This window comes from Amblyraja radiata, chromosome 13 (genome assembly GCF_010909765.2).
Source record: "Amblyraja radiata isolate CabotCenter1 chromosome 13, sAmbRad1.1.pri, whole genome shotgun sequence".
Classification (NCBI taxonomy): domain Eukaryota; kingdom Metazoa; phylum Chordata; class Chondrichthyes; order Rajiformes; family Rajidae; genus Amblyraja; species Amblyraja radiata.
The window spans coordinates 23,326,322-23,345,082 of NC_045968.1; the positions used below are offsets into that span (position 1 = coordinate 23,326,322).

Consider the following 18,761-nt stretch of genomic DNA (forward strand, 5'->3'; position numbering starts at 1 on the left):
CTTCCCCCCATTCGTAACAAGGACAGAGTCCCCCCTGTCCTCACCTTCTACCCCATCAGCCGTCGCATAGAGCATCTAATCCTCCAACGGGATCCCACTATTGGTCACAACTTCCCATCTCCACCCCTTTCTGCTTTCCGCAGAGACCGTTCCCTCCAAAACTCCCTGGTCAACTCGTCCCTTTCCACCCAAACCACCCCCCGCCTGGGTACTTTCCTCTGCAACCGCAGGAGATGCAATACCTGTCCCTTTACCTCCCCCCTCGACTCCATCCAAGGACCCCAACAGTCTTTTCAGGTGAGGCAGAGGTTCACTTGCACCTCCTCCAACCTCATCTACTGTATCCGCTGTTCCAGGTATCAACTTCTCTACATCAGCGAGACCATGCTCGTGGGACAGGCCCTTAACTGTCTCCACCTACATTCTATCTTTGTCCCGCCCCCTCCCCGGCTTCAGTCTGAAGAAGGGTCTCGACCCGAAAGGTCGCCCATTCCTTCTCTTCAGAGATGCTGCCTCTCTCGATGAGTTACTCCAACATTTTGTGTCTACCTTTCATGATGAGGGTTTAATTAAATATCAACATTGAATATTAATTACATATTAATTACTTCAAACTGCAACATCATGCAGTCAATGAGGTAGCACTAACCAGGGAACTCATATTCTTATTTTCACCAATCTCTTCACAACATCACTGGACAAAACATGCTGACCTGGTTCATTTGGAACTCTGATTATTACCCGTGAGATCCAGCCTCAATACTCTTCGCTGTAGTAAATAGCTTGTTGTCTTAATATTTATGAAACTATGTGGGGAGAACAGACCACTGAATGTATTTAATTTGTTTTCAAATGGCTCTGCTTGGTATAATTTACTTACCTAGACCAGAACATTATCATCAACACCAAGCTGAGCTAAAGAGTCAGCTAAATGTGTAACTTGGTGAATCCTTGGCAGAGAAAATATAAATTATCAATCAGTAGTTCAGGAAGTAACCCATTTAAGACTAATCTCTATTCTTGGTTGTCATTATTGACATGAATTGATTGGTCAGGGAGCAATATAACGAAGGCAAGGACCTATCTGATTTTTTGTTTGTAAGTCTATTATTTTCTGATTTTAAATACACTATAATTGCATTGTTTTTGTTTCAGAGTGGAGTTAAATATTTGGTGGTGTTCTCCGATGGTTGACACAAGGCTATTGTTTTATTCAATATTAATTAATGGCTTTGGTGAAGAAGGCATAGACTCCAAATTTGCAATTGACACTAAACTTGGAAGCAATTATCCGAGAAGGACAGCAATGGACTCAAAGAGCATCGGGATAATCTGCTGAAGTGGACACTTATGTGGCAGTTAAAATATAGCAAAAAAGATGTGAGTACGGGATTTTGGGAGGAAAATGAGGTGAGGCAGAAAACTCTAATGGCAACATTCTAAAGTAATGTAGGACCAGGGGTCTGAGTGTACTGTATGTGAGTAAAACTCATTGAACGTGGCTGGGCAGTTTGTAAAATTAGTTTAATCAAAGCTTTTTGATTCCAGAGCTTTGTTCGGCAAATGTATGGAATACACAAGTAAGGAAGTCATAAAACATGCAAACACAAGGGGCTGCTGGAACTTTGAGCAAAGAACAAACTGCTGGAGGAACTTAGACTCTTGTGTAACTCGAGTCCTCCAACCCAGGCAACATCCTTGTGATTTTTTTCACGCCCACCCTAGCATGTTTTGTATTCACTTTTTAAGGCATTCTTTGTTCCATTCTTCTGTTTTGCAATGTTGTGTGGGACTGTAATCAAAGATGCACTGTGGCCACAGGCTCAAAAGAAAATGGCTGAAAAATGACTGTGTTACTTAGGATGCAGTTACAAATATTTTTCCTCAGTCTGAGTTGAACACAATCTAGTTTGAAAGACTGCACGTGAATTGCTTTACCATCTTGTCAAAGATAAACAAAAAATATTATAAATACAGAGCAGATCTGGCAGCATCTGTGAAATGAAAAGCAGAGCTAACATTACACTTTTTCCTCCTCTTTCATTTCAGACAAACATATGTTTCAGTCAACCTAAAACATTATGTGTTTCTCTTTCCACAGATGCTGCCTGGTCTGCTCAGTGTTTCAGCATTTTCAGTTTTTGCTTCAGATTTCTAACATCTGTAATTTAAATATATATATCTTACCTTGCACAGCACAGAAAATAACACTTTTCTTAAATTTAAATTTAAAATGTTGAGTTTCTGGGTAAAGCACAATCATTAGAAGAACTTAATTCCAAATTAACAAAACTTCCCAATCAAGAAAGAGGCCTGATTGCCAAGCATTACATAACTGTTCCCTTATATATGACTTATGTGTCTCTGCAACTGATGGGAAACATTGAGACATACGGCTGATAAATACATGTTATGCATTGACAAATTTCACATCACTCGTGGGGAGTCTGCGACAGACTCTTATCTCAAAGTCGCAGATCTTGCTGAGCTTTGCCAGTGGTTCAACACCACTGGTGCCCAGTCATTTGAATACGCCCATAAATCCCACACTTCTGTGCATGTGCTGTCAGACACAGAGGTCTGGGACTTACTGAAGGACAGATGGCATTGCATCTGCCAGTGCCCTGCACTGCTGGACTGCATGTGTGCCCAGTCAGACCAGAGGCTTAGTTGTTTTCGATGGGGATTTCAGGCGTGCATATTCAGAGACAAAAGGGCTGGGCAATCTTTATTAAAGTTATTTTGCTTTGGTTTGATGGTATTAATTATTTACTTATTTACCATTTACCGGTGTTTTAATTAATTTGTTTGTATTAATACTTGGAAAATTACCTTAATATTGTAACTTTTCAATGCCTCAAAAGTCATGCGTAGGAAGGAACTGCAGATGCAGGTTTACACCAAAGATAGGCACGAAAGGAATGGGTGACGTTTCGAGTCTGCAGAAGGGTCTCGATCTGAAACGTCACCCATTATTTCTCTCCAGAGATGCTGCCTGCCCCGATGAGTTACTCCAGCATTCTGTGTCTATCCTCAAAAGTCATGGATCCTTAGGGATTATAAACATGTTATGCAATTCTCATCAGTGGCATTTCTCTGTTCCAGTTTTGCATTCTGTCAAAGGGCATTGGGTGTTTCTAGAGCGAGACATCAGCACTGTCACCATCTGGAGCTTGAGACTGTACTCAAGGGTGCAGAAGGTCAGTGAGATAAGCCCATTGCTATTAGCCCAGGTCAATGTGAGCCTCGTGTAAATTCACATAAAATACAGGTACTGGGGCGTAAGTCTGATGAAACGGATTCACCTCACAATCTCTGGATGGTGCTAAATCAGCCATCATCTCAGTCAAGAATGCCCAATGGGAAATAGAGGGGGGTTGAAACAGTAATCTGAGAACTGTAGAATTTCAATCATGAGACTGTAATCAGTAACTGCATATCAGAATATCTGCTTGACTGCAGATGTTGGGTTTCTTGATCAGTGTCAGTGACTGGAACAAATGAAATTAGATCAACATTGAAGAGCAACCAATTGGAAATTTATTTCTCTCTTGTTTTGGCAGAAATACTTTGAGATGAGCTAATGGTTTGGAAGAGTAATATTTACAGCTTATTAATTCAACAAAGCTACCTGTAAACAACGTTTGATGCTGACAATGTGACACCTAACTCATTTTGTTAGGCTGGTTCTAAAATTAAAAAGCCTTGTTGTGAATAATCCATAGACTTCATATTACTATACAGCTATAGTCGTATAGTTATTATACTGGGTACTATAACACCATTTAAAATGCATTTGAATAGGTACTGTACGTGGATTGGAAACGGTTAGTGTTGCTACCTTAGTGCAGGCTGGGTTTGGCAATACTTCAAAAATTCCAGTTTGTTGCCCATATTTTGTTTTTTATTGTAGCCTCTAACTGTCACATGTACTGTTGCTGGCATGAGCTTTTTCATTTGTTATGTCAGACCCTAACTGAAAACAATTAGATTTTTTTTTGTGCATGGAGTGGAGGTCCCTTCACTACTGTGTACGAATAGGAGAGAAAGTCTGTATTTAACAGAGTGGGCATCATCCCTGGCAAGTCTGAGAAATTACATATTCATCTATAAAACAATGTCATAGGAAAGTAAATTCAGATAGGAACCACTAGTTTACTTTATCTGTGAGCACAAAACACGGCGCCTCATGGATTTTGCTGACATTATGGTTCCTTGTGATGTACTGTCCTTATTTTTATTTCCAGGAAAAGAAAATTGAAACACAAGGAGCTGCAGATGCTGGTTTACAAAAAATGATACACAGTGTGCCAGAATATCATTGGGTCTTTCAAGAGAGGTGGGGGTAGGACAACGCCTGGCAAGTGAGAGGTAGATACAGGTGAGGGGAGATTTTTGATAGAGGCATTGTTGGATCCTTCTCTCCATATCTCACAATTTTTTGTCTCTTATCTCTGGCCTTTGTCCAGCCATCTACCCATCAACCCTCACCCCCCCCCGCTCCCATTGTCTGTATCCACCTATCACTTGCCAGGCTTTGTCCTGCCCCCACCATAATCAGTCTGAAGAAGCGCTTAAACCAAAAACATCACCAATCCATCTTCTCCAGAGATGCTCCAGAGTGTATAGAAGTTGGAATGTTATGTGACAGTTGTACTGGCCAATGATGTGGCCACATTTAGAGCACTGTGTTCAGTTCCGGTCACCCTGATGTAGGAAAGATGGTGTTAAGCTGGAAAGGGTGCAGAGAAGATTTACAAGGATGTTGCCAGGACTCGAGGGAGAGGTTGAGCAGGCTAGGGCTTTATTCCTCAGATGAGGGTTATCTTATGGAGGTGTGTGAGGGAAATATATAGGGTAAATGCCAGCTAGTAGGGGGATCAGGAACCAGATGACATAGGTTTAAGATGAGTGGGGAAAAATTTAATAGGATCCTGAGGGACAACCTTTCCACACAAAGGATGGTGGATATATGGAATAAACTGCCAGAGGAGGTAGTTGAGGCAGACTACCTCAAGCAAGTGGATATACTCAAGCAGGTGGGACTACTGTTGAATGGGCATATTGCTCAGCATGGACAATTTGGCCTGAAGGGCCTGTTTCTATGCTGCATGACTATTGAGTTACTCCAGTAATATGTGTGTCTTTTTAAGGGAAAATTGACTTTGTTTGGCAATCTGAGATAAGATGGCTATAATGGCTAAATGTGACTGCCACTGATGATAATATGCAACACTGAATTTTCTCTCTCTACTATTGCTCGCTACAATCTTGCTTCCTTCAAGTGGGTTAACATAATTGAAAATCTGTCGTACAAATAGATTTAGCTTTTGTCTGAAATTGCTGCCAACTGATTTCTATTCTTGTTTCAAATGCTGGAATTGTTTCATCAACCAGCTCTGTAAGCAAGGTCAGGACATGTTTGGTCTCTGCTTAAGCCTTAATTATAACATTTCATATATTGATTCATTTTTTCATGTTCATAAATCATAGGTGCAGAATTAGGCAATTCGGCCCATTTTTTAATGACAACCTGCTGCTGCATTTATATTATTTTTTAAATATACTGCTGCCGTGGAGGGATTGGAGCACTTGTCTATAGATCATTAATTGCGATTAGTGGATTTCGGTTCACAAACAGATATTTGAGAGGCATTACCCTTTTAATTTCTAATGGCCACCTCCTACTTTAAGGAATGGAGTTGAAGGTGGGATTTGTGAGGGAGGCCACCGTGGGTGTCATAGGATGTCCAATGTAGGTTTCTGGTGACCTGACAATAGATTTTTATCATTACCCCAACTACATTTTAGAAGTACAAATGGGTGAAGCGGACACTATCTGTATCTATTCTAGGAGAGTTGCCTTCATTCTACAATCTTTATGAATACTACAGACCACTGCCAGACTGTAATTGTACTATCGCCGTGTATAAGTAACTTGTCCAAAGCCCACTTGCATTAGTGATAATGATTCCTTCCCCTTCCACAATCAGCAAATTGCACCATCACCTCATGGGGGGGAGGGGGGGGGGGCTGAACATTGTCTCCCCTTTCCCACGGTTTTTAAGATGTAATTTCAATACTCCCTGTGTATCAGAAGTTATGGTTTAAATTTCCCCAAATTTTTTAACAGTATTTCAGGGAATATGTGTAAATATTCCTCTCATTCCACTGAGGCAGCAGTTTGTTTTCCCCTCTCCAACCCTAAATATGAAGCAATGGCCACTGAATTGAAGTGCAAATTCAACATAAGTTCTTAAAAAGTCTTTTTACTTTATCAATATGTAGGCTTTATTTTTTTCATCTTATAACAGTGACTGCAATTAAAAGCTATTTATTTAGCCTTGAGATGCTTTACTCCATGTGATGTGTATTTTAGCTAAATGGGATAACATTCTTCAGGGGACCTCAGGTCAGTTTGCTCTGAAATTTGCTGAGGCCCTGAGATCCTAAATTTAAGTAGTAAGGTTAGTGTCATTGTGAACATCTTTGTGATATTCTGAATCTCTAAAAGGTGAGTAAAGGTTTCTAAATTATTTATTTATATCTGAGAATACGTATTATAATATTCAGATTATTATTATTATTATTATTATTATAATATAAGTTTTATTTTTACTTGAGATTCTTCAAGGTGAGAGATGCTAATAATTTGAAATGAAAATCTGCTGTTCTTAGTTTCAACACTACATTTACATTACTGAGTATGCATAAACGTCAGCCAAACCTTCCCTTGCATTGGAGGGAGAAAAGTCACGAGTTGTCATTGGCATGAGGCAAAAGTGAATTGAAGAAGCATTTTAGCCCATTTTACTTTATTTCAGCATAGGCATCTTTTTAAACACATGATGTAGAATCTTAACCTGTCGATGCAAAGAACTGTAGATGCTAGTTTATTTTTAAAAAAACACAAATTGCTGGAGTAACTCAGCGGGTCAGGCAGCATCTCTGGAGGACCAGGATAGGTGATGTTTTGGATCAGCACTCTTCAATGCTGTGGCCCTGACACCCAGTACAAGAAGGGACAAAGCCGGCTGTACTTTTTGAGAAGGCTCCACTCCTTCAACGTCTGCAGTAAGATGCTGCAGATGTTCTACCAATCGGCGGTAGCCAGTGCCATCTTCTTCGCTGCCGTGTGCTGGGGCAGCAGGGCGAAGGCTGCGGACGCCAATAGGATTAACAAGCTCATTAGGAAGGCTGGCTCCGTCCTGGGAGCGGAGTTGGATTCATGGGAGGTGGTCTTGGAGGGGAGGATGCTCCTCAAACTGCGGAGCATCTTGGACAATACAGCTCACCCCTCCATGACGCATTGGTCAACCTTAGGAGTACCTTCAGCAACAGGCTGGTTCCACCAAGATGCAGGACAGAGGACAGAACGCCACAGGAGATCCTTCTTTTCTGTGGCTATCAAACTGTACAACTCCTCCCCCTTCTGTTGTGGGGTAGACTGACCCCCCCCACCCCCCCAATCCCCCCTCCCCAATCTTTGAAAATCCACAATCCTTTCCACTCGTCACTTTAATTTCATGTTTCATGGATTTTGCATTTTTATGACGGTTGGCTGATCAATTTCCCTCCTGGGATAAATAAAGTTCTATCGTATCATATCATTCTTCAGACTGATGGCAGTAGAGGTGGAGAAAACTGTAAAAGAGGTGCGGTGGGATAAAGCGTTGCATGAAATAGATTGATACAGGTGGGGATGGGTTTGATTGGCAAATTGGTGGACAACGGCTAGAGATGAAAAGGAGACAACAGGGTGTAAGATTATAAATATGAGGCTAGAAGAAGGGATATTGGTGGAAGGGGAGTGGGGAAGGGAAAGCGGGAGGGCAGGATAGTATGAGAAATGGGTGTGCACCCGGGTGGGGCATGGAGAAGGGAGGGGGAAGAAAAAAGGTTGGAGGGGTGGTGTTACCTCAAATTAGAGCATGTAGAATCTAAACTTTGCTTAATTAGGATTTAAGTTTAAATGACAAAGTTAACAGTAAATGATATTCTTCATTATAATCTTCAAATCCTAACAGGAAAGGTGTCAAGATCCTTCAGGTTTCACTTCCTCTGGTGAAGCATTGAATTAAGGCATTACGTTGATGGTGCTCCACAAGTAAGATTCCTTTCTATGCTTTTCTAACCTATTAAGTTTTAAAAGCTAATTGATGGTCATTTAGTTGCAAAGAAAGAAATTAAACCCATATGACTAACCAATATTTCATCATAAAACAAAGCTCCTGGAAGAGTTTTCTGTTTTTGAACTCCGTGTGCCTTACAACAGGTTTAGAATGAACTAACATTCTGTTCATACTTTTGGTGGCTTCTTTCTGGAAGCAAAACAACACCAGAACAGTTCATTCTTTGGCCTCAAAAATGTCTTCAAGGTGAAGGATCAGAAAATAGGGAGAATGTAGAGAAACAATGTTTTTTTCACGCAAAACACATGAAAACAAACCTTTTGGAACCAAAACTGCTTCCAAAGGCACAGCACCGAATTAATTCAATTAGTTCTGACCTGGGCAACAATCCAGTAACCCATGTTTGAAATTCATTAGATTCAGTGAGTGTCACGGACTCCCACTAGACTGGACGAGGCAAAGCTGCCTAGGATTTCCAGGGATTCTGGTAGCTGAATGCTTGTAACTCACCCTGGAATTAGAGAGATTTAAGGCTTCCTTTGTTATACAAATCATCATTACTTTTTTTAAAGTATTTTTTCCCTCATCTGTCATATCATGATATCACCCAATTAAAATAGAAAAGGACACCACAAATATATTGCTGATTAAAAGGAGCAACCTGTCGAAAAAAGGGAGTCCTCTAATTCTGTGCCTAAGGTATCAGCTAGATATATCTCCCTGTGTTTGCAGATGATGTTATTCAAGGTCAATTAATTACACAGAGATCAAGAGATGCTTACCACAAGTAGAGTGCAGGCTCTCCAAGCTCCAGTACCTTGACAGGACTCCTCTAATACCATAACTGCTTTCCGACTCTGAGCCAGGAGACAGCCCTGAGCTGCCGCTGCTGCTGCTGCAGCTTCCAGCAGTGTGTGAGCCACTCGACTCGCCGCACTGTTCAGTCCTCATGTAGACAGGCAGTCTGAGAGAGGGTTGCCCTCTCCCCTGTGCTAAACCGGCTGCAAGTCCGAGCTGAAGGAACCGCCCTTGTCGCAATCAGCCTTCAGCGTGGTACCTACATACTACTTACAGTCTGATGACAGACTGACTGCAAATCCCTCACTGAACACTAGCTGCATTAGTCTCACATACACGCAGTGATGTCACAGGGGTCCACTGAAGGGGGCTCCATGACTTACTGTAGAGCCAGCACATGAAACTGTGGATCTGCTATAGAATTTGTGTTTAAACACAAAATACATTTATATTACAGAACACACATACTGAGAATAAAAAATGCACATTTTGAAAGGTGATATCAATATTAATAGAACAAATTGCTGGTTTGGTGAGAAGAAAGTAAGGTTTTTGATATCCAGTGTTGCTTCTGTGTAGGGGTCTTTCTCCACAATCTTTGTTGTCAATGGCACGGGAAAACTATCTCTTTTTAATTTTCTTTCCCTCATTATGATGGCAACTTCGGGTATTTTGCACAGAGGTATAACAAACCATTTATAGGGGAATCATAGAAGGAGTGTACAACTCCCATCTGTGGAAGGTACAGGAGTCTGTACCACACTGTGTAAAACTGTCCTATTGCATAAACCCAGGAGGAACAATTTGGAATCTAAAGACCGATTACATTGCATTATTATTTAGTTTGTGTTGGTACGTGACAAAGTCAGTGCTCTAATGGGTTAGTCATGCTTCATAGGTCAGTGTTATGTTTTGGGACATTTATGTTTATGATTCATTGCATGGAAGATTTTTGGGATGAATTATGTTGAAATGGAAGCCGAGGAATTGCTCCATGCTATTGCCTTCAGGCCTTGAGACAGAATTGTGGTCCTCCTAATGCTGCTGGTGAAAGCTGCTCAAAGAGCAGGCACTTAAATTGTAAGGCAGACAGAACAACATTGCCAGGTTTCTGTAGTTAAGTTAGAATTTTTTAAATGAAGCCGAGCTCACGATTTTCATTTAAGCAAAACAAAAATAAAGCAGCCAGAACAAGATTTTGTTCGTTCAATTTAAAGACCTAGCAATCTGCCAAGACCTGTTTAAAATCATGGAGCAAGATGATGTAGAAAGATCCACAAGGTAGAGGAACCACAAGGTGGCGAAGTCAAGCTCAGTCAAGCAACATTCAGATAAAAATGGTTGTTCATTCCTGATAAGTGTCCTGATAAGGCCACTGATTGGAAAAGAAGCAAGATCATCCTCACATTCCCTGCAAAAGGGGGCATGTGAACAGGCCACGGCCGAGGATTAAGAACAGGATGTCAGGGCAGGTGACGGCTGAGGTGAGATCACAGGCCGCAGGTGAGGTGAGATCACAGATCATCCATCTGTAATCATTAAGCTTGATATTAATCCATATACACGTGTATATATCTATATATAATAGGTGGCTAATATTTCCCTCCAAAAGCTGTCTAGTTTAATTTTTTGTGTGTGTAGTGGCCATTTGGCTTATTTTGCGTGTCATTAATTATGGCATGTGCCTTTAAATTTTAGACTGCCCGTTATTAAGTGGGTGGGATTTATTGCCTATTCTAGGGCATGTTTGGAGCTAGGTTTCTTGCGGAGAAGCTTAGTGTTTAGTTTTGAACTTACCCTTCGACAATGTCAATCAATCAATCAATCAAAGACTTTATTGTCATTCAAAAATACACCAACAAATGCAAGTCTGAACAAAATTTCGTTGCAGCTGGCTCACCGTGCAACATAAAACAACAAAAGGATAAAATAGATAAAAAGATAAAATAGATAAAATAGATAATGGTGGCGGCACATTATATGGAATTCGAGTCTGATGGCTCAGGGGAAGAAGCTGTTGCAAAACCTGGCCGTTCTGCTCCTTATACTGCGATACCTTTTGCCCGAGGGCAGCAGAGTGAACAGTCCATATTGGAGATGTGTGGGTTCTTTTATAACGCTGTTGGCCTTGGACAAGCAACGTTTGCACGCAATGTCCCGGATTGAAGGAAGATGATTTTTTCAGCCATCCTCACCACTCTCTGCACGGACTTCCAGTCAGAGGCTTTGCAGTCCCCAAACCAGACAGAGATGCAGCTGGTCAAAATGCTCTCTATGGTGCCCCTGTAGAAAGTGGTGAGGACGGGATGGGGGAGGTGAGCTCTTCTCATCCGGCGCAGAAAATGCAAACGCTGCTGCGCTCTCTTAACTAGTGATGCGATGTTTTGTGACCAGGTCAGACTGTTCGTGATCTGCACCACCAGGAACTTAGTGCTACTGACCAACTCCACATCTATGTCATTAATGTGTAGTAGTGTGTGACTGTGCCGGTTTCTCCTGAAGTCAACGATGACCTCCATTGTTTTGTCAATATGTCAGGATCAGATTGTTCGTGTTGCACCAGTCCACCAGTTGTTTCACCTCCTCCCTGTAAGCCAGTTCGTTGTCTTCCCGGATAAGGCCCACCACTGTTGTGTCATCTGCATACTTCATGATGTGGTTTGTACTAAACCTGGCACAACAGTCGTGGGTCATCAGAGTAAACAGCAGTGGACTCACGACACAGCCCAGAGAGATGATGTTGGAGGTGTTGTTTCCAACCCGCACTGACTGGGGTCTGTCAGTGAGGAAGTCCAGTAGCCAGTTACACAAGGGGGTGCTGAGGCCCAATCAACCCAATGTGATGTTTAACCGAGACATGAGGAGTTTTCTAACGTTTAAAGCGATATGCTGGAGTTTGACAAAGATTAAAGTGTACGAGTCGGAGAAGAAGGTCGGATGTATCTTATTGTTTTTCTTCATCAATAAAGAAACTATTAATCAAAAGACTGTGTTATGAAGATTTATCTGTAAAAATGCTCTGAAGATCTCATGAAGAGCTCACATGCGTATTACGACATTCTCCTTAACCATGTAGTTTACTTAGTGGCTAGAGGGAGTAATCTCTTGAACGATATGAAAATCTGCTGCTAGTGTGGACGTACAGTGTGTGTGTGTGTGTGTGTGTGTGTGTGTGTGTGTGTGTGTGTGTGTGTGTGTGTGTGTGTGTGTGTGTGTGTGTGTGTGTGTGTGTGTGTGTGTGTGTGTGTGTGTATATATATATATATTCTGGGGTATGTATATATGGACTTTTATTTCTCTCTGATTGTTCACATATTCTATTGTGCTGCAGCAAGAAAGAATTTCATTGTTCTATCTGGGACATATGACAATAAAACACTCTTGACTCTTGACACCTCTGTCTGGAGGCCTACTCTAACTTAATTAATGCAAAGGGACTAATCTCAAAGCCAAAGCTAGTTATTATCCATAAGCTGATCGTGAAATTAAAGTCGATGTAAGTATGAATAGAACAGGATACTGAGTTTTGATGTAATGTCACTGAGCTGCAACAATAATTCCTTTTTCCTCTCCATATATAGGTGCTGCCTGCTTTCCTGAGCATTTCCATCTTTTTATGTTTTTATGTATGATTTCTAACATCTGCAGTGTTTTATTTTTGTATTGGCATGCTTTCCTTTGTTATGTGTTATCTGGGTTAATTTTCTGGAATAGATCAAGTAAAGGTGAGAGCTGATTACGTCCCTCACTTCGTGTTCATTTGCTGAGTATAAAATAAATCAACTTCATGATTTTTACTTTCCTGCTTCTTATTAAGTGATTTATTCTGGTATTGTTAAAGTTATAAAATATCTGTTACATAAGGTAAGCCATTCAATTCATATTGTAAGGGTTCACTGTTATTACACTCCTGGATTGCCTTGCAATGGAGTTTACTATTCGGTGATATTGAAAAACTCCTGAATTGTTTCAATATCACCCAATATTGCCTGGAAATTGTACCACATATTGCTGGATTCTTCAATGCTATGTGAACAAGAGTCAATGTAGCCCAATGCATGGAATGGGCCATTGCATCACCCTAACTTCACTCTTTTCCCCAGTGTCAGGTGTTTACCAAACTACGTGAGAGTTACCAGATCTAGAAAACAACTGTGGTTCGGCATTAGTAATAAACAATGGAGAAGACCCGTTAAGTTTTGTGCTTAAGTCCACCTGGTTCAAAATGGGCCACTTCACAAGAGAGCACCAAAACTCAACCGTGACACTCCTCCCCCTGCTTTCTCCTGCATGCTCAGGCTGTGCTCAAAATACCACAGGGAGGCTTCAGGAGAGTAACACTGAGGAATTCACATAATTAATGCATCAGTGCTCCGAATTCTCAGAAGAAGGAGGAGGATTATTTTCTTATCCAGATGAAATGCCATTTCCCACACGGCGTCTCTTCCAGTCCAGCTGACTTCGCTCATGTTGTTGGCAGTTTCTGTGTCGATAGAAGCGATGGATGCAAAGACACTTCCTATTATCATTTATAGGCTAAATCTATGCAGTGGTTCTGGACAACCATCTACGATGGGTGGTACAGGAGGGTGTATGTCTGTGAACATGTGTCTCGCTCCTTTCACAAGGCACTGAGGCTCTCTCCATTTCCCCTCCAGCCTCCCTCACATCCATGACAGCCACAATGTGCAACTGGCATTTAAATGTCTTGGGTGGTGTGCTTGGGTGATGACCACGTGACAATAGCTGCGATACATCAGGAATGCTTCCCATTAGAGGGCAGCTCATGATTATACACATCCTTTCAAGTGGAGGCCACAAACCTGTTTGAATACTTGTAGAAACAAAGAGCTGCAAATGCTGTTTTATACCAAAAATAGACACAGAGTGCTGGAGTAACTCAGCGGGTCAGGAAGCATCTCTGGTGGAAGAGGATAGCCAACGTTTCAGGTCGGGACCCTTCTTCAGACTAGAGGAAGAGAACTTCTTCAAAGTAGGCATACCTTTCGCAGTCGAGTAAACCAAATGTAGAAACAAAGAACTGCAGATGCTGGTTTAAACTAATGATAGACACAAAGCGCAAGAGTAACTCAGTGGATCTGGCAGCATCTCTGGAGCAAAAGGATAGGTGACTGTCTGAAGTCCCGACCTGAAATGTCACGTCTCCTTTTCCAGAGATACTACCTGACCCGTTGAGTTACTCCAGCACTTTGTGTCTATGTTGAGACACTTGTTTGGAGCCAATTTTGAAATATTCTGCTGAGGGAAGGGGGAGGGGTCCTGATTTGGCACTGCAGCTGCACTCATAGATAATTTAAGGAATTAAGGAAGATTAAATCTATTTTCTCTTACTTATGCACCAGCCTTTTATGTGGCACTGTCAAATGTCTTCTGAAAATACAAATATACATCTGCAGATTCAGCAGAAGAATACCTGTAGATGTGATGAATTTGGATAAATTAACAAGGTGACTGGGTATTACATAGAAAAATAAATAAGATCAGCATAAGTGAGTCTTTTTGAAGCTGGAAGAATATGACAGATCAATTCTTGTCCCTCAGTTGTCATCAATTTATATTAATGACTTGGCGGAGGGGGCTGATTGTAATGTATTGAATTTTGCTCACGACACAAAACAGGTGGGAGAACATATTGCAACAAGGATATTTCCACTCCACCACAGGATAGAGATAGATTGAGTGTGGGAAAAAAACTTCAAAAATGGTTTCATGTACTTTTGGGTCATGCACTTTTGTAAGAGGAATATAAAAGTAGCAAAGTACTGTGGGGTGTACTGTACTCTCCATAATGTTTGGGACAAAGATCCATCATTTATTATTTGCCTCTGTACTCCAATTTGAGATTTGTAATAGAAAAAAATCACGTGGTTAAAGTGCGCATTGTCAGATTTTATTAAAGGCCATTTTTATACATTTTGGTCTCACCATGTAGAAATTACAACTGTGTTTATACATTGTCCCCCCCATTTCGGGCACCATAATGTTTGGGACACATGGCTTCACAGGCGTTTGTAATTGCTCAGGTGTGTTTAGATACCTTCTTAATGCTGGTATAAGAGAGCTCTCAGCACCCAGTCTTTCCTCCAGTCTTTCCATCACCTTTGGAAACTTTTATTGCTATTTATCGACATGAGGACCAAAGTTGAGCCAATGAAAGTCAAACAAGCCATTATGAGACTGAGAAATAAGAATAAAACTGTTAGAGACATCAGCCAAACCTTAGGCTTACCAAAATCAACAGCTTGGAACATCATTAAAAAGAAAGAGAGCACTGGTGAACTTATCACAAAGGGACTGGCAGGCCAAGGAAGACCTCCACAGCTGATGACATAAGAATTTTATCTATAATAAAGACAAATCCCCAAACACTTGTCCGACAGATCAGAAACACTCTTCAGGAGTCAGGTGCGGATTTGTCAATGACCACTGTCCACAGAAGACTTCATGAACAGAAATACTGCAAGATGCAAACCACTGGTTAGCCACAAAAATAGGATGACCAGATTGCAGATTGCCAAGAAGTACTGAAAAGAGCAACCACAGCTCTGGAAAAAGGTCTTGTGGACAGATGAGACGAAGATTAACATATCAGAGTGATAGCAAGAGCAGTGTATGGAGGAGTGAAGGAACTGCCCAAGATCCAAAGCATAGCATCTCATCTGTGAAACACGGTGGTGGGGGTGTTATAGCCTGGGCATGTATGGTTGCTGAATGTACTGGCTCACTTATCTTCATTGATGATACAACTGCTGATGGTAGTAGCATAATGAATTCTGAAGTGTATCGACACATCCTATCTGCTCAAGTTCAAACAAATGCCTCAAAACTCATTGCCCGCAGTTCATTCCACTGCAAGACAATGATCCCAAACATACTGCTAAAGCACCAAAGGAGTTTTTCAAAGCTAAAAAATTGTCATTTCTTGAGTGGCCAAGTCCATCACCTGAGCTGAACCCAAATGAGCATGCCTTTTATATGCTGAAGAAAAAACTGAAGGGGATTAGCCCCCAAAACAAGCATAAGCTAAAGATGGCTGCAATACAGGCCCGGCAGAACATCACTCTGCCAGGCCTGTAATTTGTTCTATTAAAAATCTCAAATTGTGGAGTACAGAGGCAAATAAATAAATGGGTCTTTGTCCCAAACATTATGGAGGGCTCTCATGGTAGGTGTTCAAATGCACAGTTCGCAAAAAAAAATAACAGGCGAGTTGGGAATGTCTAAAGAAGTGTCCCCACCTGAGATGTCACCTATCCATGTTCTCCAGAGATGTTCTCCAGAGATGCTATCTGACCTGCTGACACCCTTAGAAACATAGAAAATAGGTGCAGGAGTAGGCCATTCGGCCCTTCGAGCCTGCACCGCCATTCAATATGATCATGGCTGATCATCCAACTCAGTATCCTGTACCTGCTTTTTCTCCATACCCCCTGATCCCTTTAGCCACAAGGGCCACATCTAACTCCCTCTTAAATATAGCCAATGAACTGGCCTCAACTACCTTCTGTGGCAGAGAATTCCAGAGATTCACCACTCTCTGTGTACCAGGTGTCTTTTTTTTTTTTAAGTAAATAGCGTAATAGCCTTTATTACAAGAAGGTTAGAGACTGGAAGGAAGAAAGCATTATTACAAGTGTTCAAGGTATTGATGAGGCCACATCTGGATTACTCAGGCATAGTTCTAATTCTTTAAAAACAAATATTTTGGCATTGGTGGCAATCCAAAAAGGATTCCCTTGGTTAATTCCAGGGCCAAGAGGGTGAAGAAGTGGACCAGCAGCACTTTACACCGGAGAATGACTGCAGCAAACCAGAAAATGGCAGCTGTTAGTAATGGCTATACAGTACACTATCGTTTTAGCAGAAGAATAGGAAGGGATTAGGAAAGTATGCAAGTATCTCTCGTGGAACAAAGCTCTTTAATCTTACAGACATAGGGCAGCATAGGACCAGGTTGGACCAGATAGTTGCTCTGACAATCCTAAGAATAAGGAGCGTTCCGTGAAATATCAGTCCAATTATCACTTAAGAGTTTCCAGATGCTGATGACACATAGCTAGAGATGAAAATATCCCACAAAGAACAGATTATGTGATTTGGGCAAAGAAATGTCAAATGGAGTGCGATATGAAGGAAGACACGAGTGGAGTGGCTCATAGGGAGCACCTGCATCGGGGGAAGCTGTGCTGAGATGAAGTGCTTTTTTTGAGCGTAACTGCTGAAGCTATGGCTCAAGAGACTTCAGCCAGGATGGTGAAGGCAAGATAAGGTAAGGTCTGTTTTTAGTTGTAATTCTTCCTAGGTCTTAGTGCAGTAGGAATAGCAGTTAGGGTATTGTTGGGATATTGTTGATGTTGATAGCAGTTAGGGCATTGGTTTGCTACTCATGCAGGATGTGGGAACCTACAGCATTCCTGTAGACTGCACGTGTGGGAAGTGCATCCAGCTGCAGCTCCTGACCAACCGCTTGGGGGAACTGTAACTGGATGACCTCAGAATTGTCCAGAGACTGAGAGTATCATAGATAAGAATTATAATGAAGTATTCACACCCAGGAGATGGGTGACCACCAGGAGTAGTCAGAGAGTGCAGGAATCTGCTGTGGCAAATTCCCTTAAAAATGTATACCCTTTTGGATATTGTTGATGTGAATGACTGTTCAGAGGAGAGCAGCAGCAGCAGTCAGACCTGAGGCATCAGGCCTGACTCTGTGTGGAGTCTGTGTGTTGTCTGTGTGGCGATTTCATTTTCCCATGACAACATGGGTTCCTGCAGTTACTACCGTTTCCTCCTGCATCCGAAAAACCTAGGAGCTGGTGGGTTCATTTACCATTGTAAATTGCACCTAGTGTGTGCATATATTGCAAAGATCTGGGGTGAATTGATGAGGATGTGGAGAGAATAAAATGGGATTTGTGTAAATAGGTGTGATGGTCAGCCCACCGAGTCCACGCTGGCCATCAATCACCTGTTCACGCTGGTTCTATGTTATCCCACTTTCTCATCCACTCACTACACACTCGGGGCAATTTACAAAGGCCAATTCACCTACAAACACCGTACATCTTTGGGATGTGGGAGAAAATTGGAGCACCCGGAGGAAACACACATGGTCACAGGGAGAACGTGCAAACTCCATACAGATGACACCCGAGGTCGGGATCAAACCCAGTTCTCCAGTGCTGTGAGGCAGCAGCTCTCACAGCTGCTGCCACTGTGAAACAATTTATTGAAAGGAAGATCAAAAAATCTTATGACAACCTTTCAGGAGGTTGGTACCTCCGATAAATCTCTGAGTCTTCGTGGAAAATATGATGGACCTTTGTTGCATAGAGAAGGGGTTGTGCTGAATCTGGAGGAAGACCTGAGCCCTTTAACAGCTCCTGAAAATTGTTCTCCTACATCAAATAAATTGGATAACCAATTTTATGAAGCTTGAAATTAGAATTGAAATAAATTTGAAGAGGAAGATGCAACGATCAATAACATTCTCAAACTGTGGTAAACCTTATAATAAATCTGAGTTTACGCCAGTGGTTCTTTTCTGACAGCTTCTTTGTGTTCTTATATAGGAATTTTATTGATTGAAAAGAAAGATAAATGTCATACTTGAGTTAATTTAATTTGTTATCAAATAAACAGATGGCAAGGTTGTTAGGAAAGTTTAGGCTGGGGTTCCCAGGGTGATACTGGGGGAGTACTGCAGTGCCAGATGCACAGCCTATCTGGTGAAACCCGAAATCAAGTACAGGCAGAGGTAGAAAATCCCACGACACATCCCTACGCTGCGACTAACATTCATACCTCAGT

General features: G+C 41.6%; 1 protein-coding gene across 8 annotated transcripts in view; it reads right to left on the reverse strand.

Annotated features, from left to right (window-relative positions):
• Positions 1–18,761, reverse strand: part of LOC116979703 (rho guanine nucleotide exchange factor 4-like) — a 361,797-nt gene that overhangs the window by 104,645 nt on the left and 238,391 nt on the right. Inside the window, exon 1 of one of the 8 annotated variants that reach the window (XM_033031418.1) lies at positions 8,915–9,209. The exons of the other annotated variants lie outside the window; for them this stretch is intronic. Coding sequence (XP_032887309.1) covers positions 8,915–9,083 — 169 coding nt within the window. The 5' untranslated portion in view covers positions 9,084–9,209. Of the gene's footprint in view, positions 1–8,914; positions 9,210–18,761 lie in introns of those variants that run through there. 8 annotated transcript variants of the gene reach the window in all.